The sequence below is a fragment of the Phodopus roborovskii genome, unplaced genomic scaffold (genome assembly GCF_943737965.1).
Source record: "Phodopus roborovskii unplaced genomic scaffold, PHOROB, whole genome shotgun sequence".
Taxonomy (NCBI): Eukaryota; Metazoa; Chordata; class Mammalia; order Rodentia; family Cricetidae; genus Phodopus; species Phodopus roborovskii.
In genome coordinates this window covers 46398934-46402511 of record NW_026126511.1, presented here as the reverse complement: position 1 = coordinate 46402511, position 3578 = coordinate 46398934, and the positions used below count along the sequence as shown (strand labels likewise).

The 3578-nt window shown below is 47.4% G+C and overlaps 1 protein-coding gene across 1 annotated transcript; it reads left to right on the top strand.

Moving 5' to 3' along the window:
- Pnma2 (PNMA family member 2) lies at window positions 1-1321 on the top strand. Its single transcript, XM_051195469.1, has one exon. The coding sequence runs from the start codon at window positions 107-109 to the stop codon at window positions 1199-1201; it is 1095 nt and encodes a 364-aa protein (XP_051051426.1). The 5' UTR covers window positions 1-106; the 3' UTR covers window positions 1202-1321.
- The last annotated feature ends 2257 nt before the right edge of the window (window positions 1322-3578 follow it).

Sequence of the window (3578 nt, the reverse complement as noted above, 5' to 3'; positions counted from 1 at the left end):
CCGGTTCTTGATACTGAGTAAAAGGACAAAGCGTTGGTCCACAAGGCTCTGAGCTACTTGGGGAGTGAGCCACGTAGGGACTACGTGCAAAGCATATCCTGGGACGATGGCAGTGGCACTTTTGGAGGAGTGGTGCAAGATCATGAGTGTGAATGACCAGAAGTCGTTGATGGTGACTGGCATACCAGCGGACTGTGGTGAGCCTGAGATCCAGGCGGTCCTTCAGGAGGCGCTGAAGTGTGTGGGCAACTACCGCCTGCTAGGCAAGATATTCCAGAAGCAAGACAACACGAATGCTGTCTTACTAGAACTCATGGAGGACACAGATATGTCTGTGGTCCCCAGTGAAGTGCAGGGAAAAGGGGGTGTCTGGAAAGTGATCTTTAAGACCCCTAACCAAGACACTGAATTTCTTCAGAGACTGAACCTCTTTCTAGAAAAAGAAGGGCAGACGGTTGCAGGGATGTTCCGAGCCCTGAAGCAGGAGGGAGTATCTCCAGGTACCACAACCTGCACATCCCCCGAGTTACTGGCCCACTTGGTGGGGCAGGCAATGATTCATGCCCCAAAGCCTCTGCTGCCTGTGAGGTATTGTAAGTTGCGAGTGTTCTCTGGGAGCACAGTGCCTGTCCCAGAGGAGGAATCCTTTGAGATCTGGTTGGAACAGGCCACTGAGATAGCCAAAGAGTGGCCCATCCCTGAGGCAGAAAAGAAAAAGTGGATGACGGAGAGCCTCCGCGGCCCCGCCCTGGACCTCATGCACATCGTACAGGCAGACAACCCATCCATCAGCGTGGAAGAGTGTCTGGAAGCCTTTAAGCAGGTGTTTGGGAGCCTGGAGAGCCGTAGGAGCTCACAGGTAAGATACCTAAAGACCTATCAGCAAGAAGGGGAGAAAATCTCAGCCTACGTGCTCCGGCTGGAAACTCTGCTCCGAAGAGCTGTGGAAAAACGGGCTATTCCCCGGAACATTGCTGACCAGGTGCGCCTGGAGCAGGTCATGGCCGGGGCCAACCTTAGCAATGTTCTATGGTGCCGGCTACGGGAGCTGAAGGATCAGGGTCCACTACCCACCTTTTTGGAGCTGATGAAGGTGATACGGGAGGAAGAAGAAGAAGAGGCCTACTTTGAACATGAGAGCAGGGAGGAGCCAGGGGAACGAGAGGGCTATGGTCGCTGGGACAATTCGAGGAACAACTGAGAGACACCCACACTCCTGTCACCCCCTTGTGAGCATAGGGACAGTGCTTGATGAGGCTAGTCCTATTACAGTGAATTTTTTTTTTCTAATATACAAGATTGAAGTCAAGCATTAGAACCAAACGTTTTCTTTTTTCTTTTGTCTTAACAGGGTCTAAACGTATGGCCCAGGCTGGCCTTGAGCTTGCATTCTCCCTGCCTCAGGCCTCCCAAGTTGAGTTCTGGGATTAGAGGAGTGTACCACCTCTAGCGTCCCATCTCAATTTTTCTTTCTGAGAAGAAAATGCCTGGGCTCTGAGTAGATTGGTTTGGTGGACTCTTAAGTAGAGTGTTAGTAAAATACAAGACTAAGTTCCTAAACTCCTCTACTTTAGTTTCCTTTAAGCACACCAGGGTCAGCCAAACAGCTCAGTTGGTAAGGTTGCTTGCCAGCCTCTTCAGAGGAGGTAATAATGTGAATAGGAAATAGAAATTGGCCAGGCAGGATCTGGAGAGATGGCCCAGTGGTTAAATGCTATTCTTACAGAGGAATTTAGAACCCAGCACCTACATGGTGGTCCACGGTCATCCATAACTCCAGTTCCAGGGGATCCAACAGCTTCTGGTCTCTTTGGGCACTGCACACATGTGGTACACATGTGTACAAATCTTTAGAAGGAAAGAAAAGGAACTGGTGAGGCAGTTTGGGGCGTTCAAGAGTGTCCCTGGTCCTCTGTCCCATAAATGTCACAAAGGAGCTCTCAGTTCTCACTGCCACCTTCATGGAGTCACACTTGAGGGTGGGACTGGGACCTCACTCAGCCTCACTAATCCCTTTGTAAATAGCTTTTTAGAAGCAGATCTCTAGATTTTCATGATGAAAATGGCTTATATCTGTTCCCAACTTTAGCCCATCTCCTATAGGATTTTAGGGTTACCTCTTCAGAGGAGGAAATTTTATAGTGGCCTTGATCGGGGCTTTTCTGAGTCTCATTAAGAAAAAAAATCATTGGAATCTACCTCTTGCTTAGGTGGAACCCTAATGTTCCAAATTAACCAAAACGTAAGAGTTAATCCAATTGGGCCGGTCCACCACCTGGCTAAAGGACTGCCTATCAGGAAGGCAGATTCATTTAACTCTATGCTAAAGAGATGGGAGGAATAATTATTCCCTTAATGAGATCATGTACTTTTCCTTTCCAGAATCCCTGATATCAGTATAGTCACTACAGAGCCACCACAAAATAGAATTTTCAGTTTTCTTTTCTTTTGCCTGGGGCTCAAGCCTAAGTAAGCTTTTCCTAGTACTTTGGGCTTTTTCTGCTCTTTCTATATGGATGTTTGCTAAACCTCTACCTAACTCAAAGGAAGTGGGGGGACATGACTCTTCTTCTCCTCCATGTCCCTCTTCAGGAAGGTTTGATTCCCCAGAACCCTCATGGTGGAAGGAGAGAACCAACTCCTACAAGCTGTCATCACACACACACACACACACACATTCTAAGCCACACCAAGTAGATTAATGCTGACTCATACCATAAAAGAAAGAATTGACCATATTTAAAAAAACAAAAACAAAACAGCTTTTGTAATAAGCTTGGAAGATGAGGCAGAATGGCTTGTCGGGACATTTCCTGTCTCAAATCAGCAAATCATGTCAGACTCTGGAACCTCCCTCCAGCTGTCATCTATAGCTGAGCAGCCACAGGCCTTGCAGTAGGATCTGGGGAGATGGGAGGCAGGCCCTTCCCCCACCGGATGAATTAGACCACCATGCCTTTAGGTTTCTAATGTCATCTGCAGAGTGTCCTCCTCCTACACACACACATATACACACACACACACCTTTCTTCTACTTCATGTAGATAGTTCCAGACCCACAGGTATTTCACAGAGTCTGTTACCAAGAGGTACACAGCTATAGAAAGATGTCTTTGAGAAAGAGATGGGCGTTCAAAGATGTGCACAGAGTGGGTGTGGCTACCACTGCGGTCTGTTTAACTGTGAAGACTTTAACTGGCAGCAGTGGACAGAGCAGAGAGAAGGACCTCACAACCTACTGAGGGCTGCAGCGTGCAATGTGTTTCATATCAATCACACTTCATGTGTTCAGCAATCTACTCTTTACAGGGTGGTGCATGTATGCACGTGTGTTCATACATGCATTTGTGAGGTGAGGATGGTGGTGTGTGTTACCCTTTATAAAGAGAAAGAAGTGAAGCTCAAATGAGTTAAATGGTCTCAACACCAAAATGCTCAGAAGTGACACCTGGACTGAAGCCCAGAATGGACTTTGGGACCCCCCCTCCACTAGCTATGTGTCAGTCAAATGTGTCTTCTTAGTTCTGTAGAGGGTTGGTTTTAAGCAGATGTGTTTTAAACTCCTTAAATCTCAAACA

Bases quoted from the DNA above. Each gene is read 5' to 3' on its own strand.
- Pnma2 (XM_051195469.1), top strand. From the start codon at position 107: ATGGCAGTGGCACTTTTGGAGGAGTGGTGCAAGATCATGAGTGTGAAT.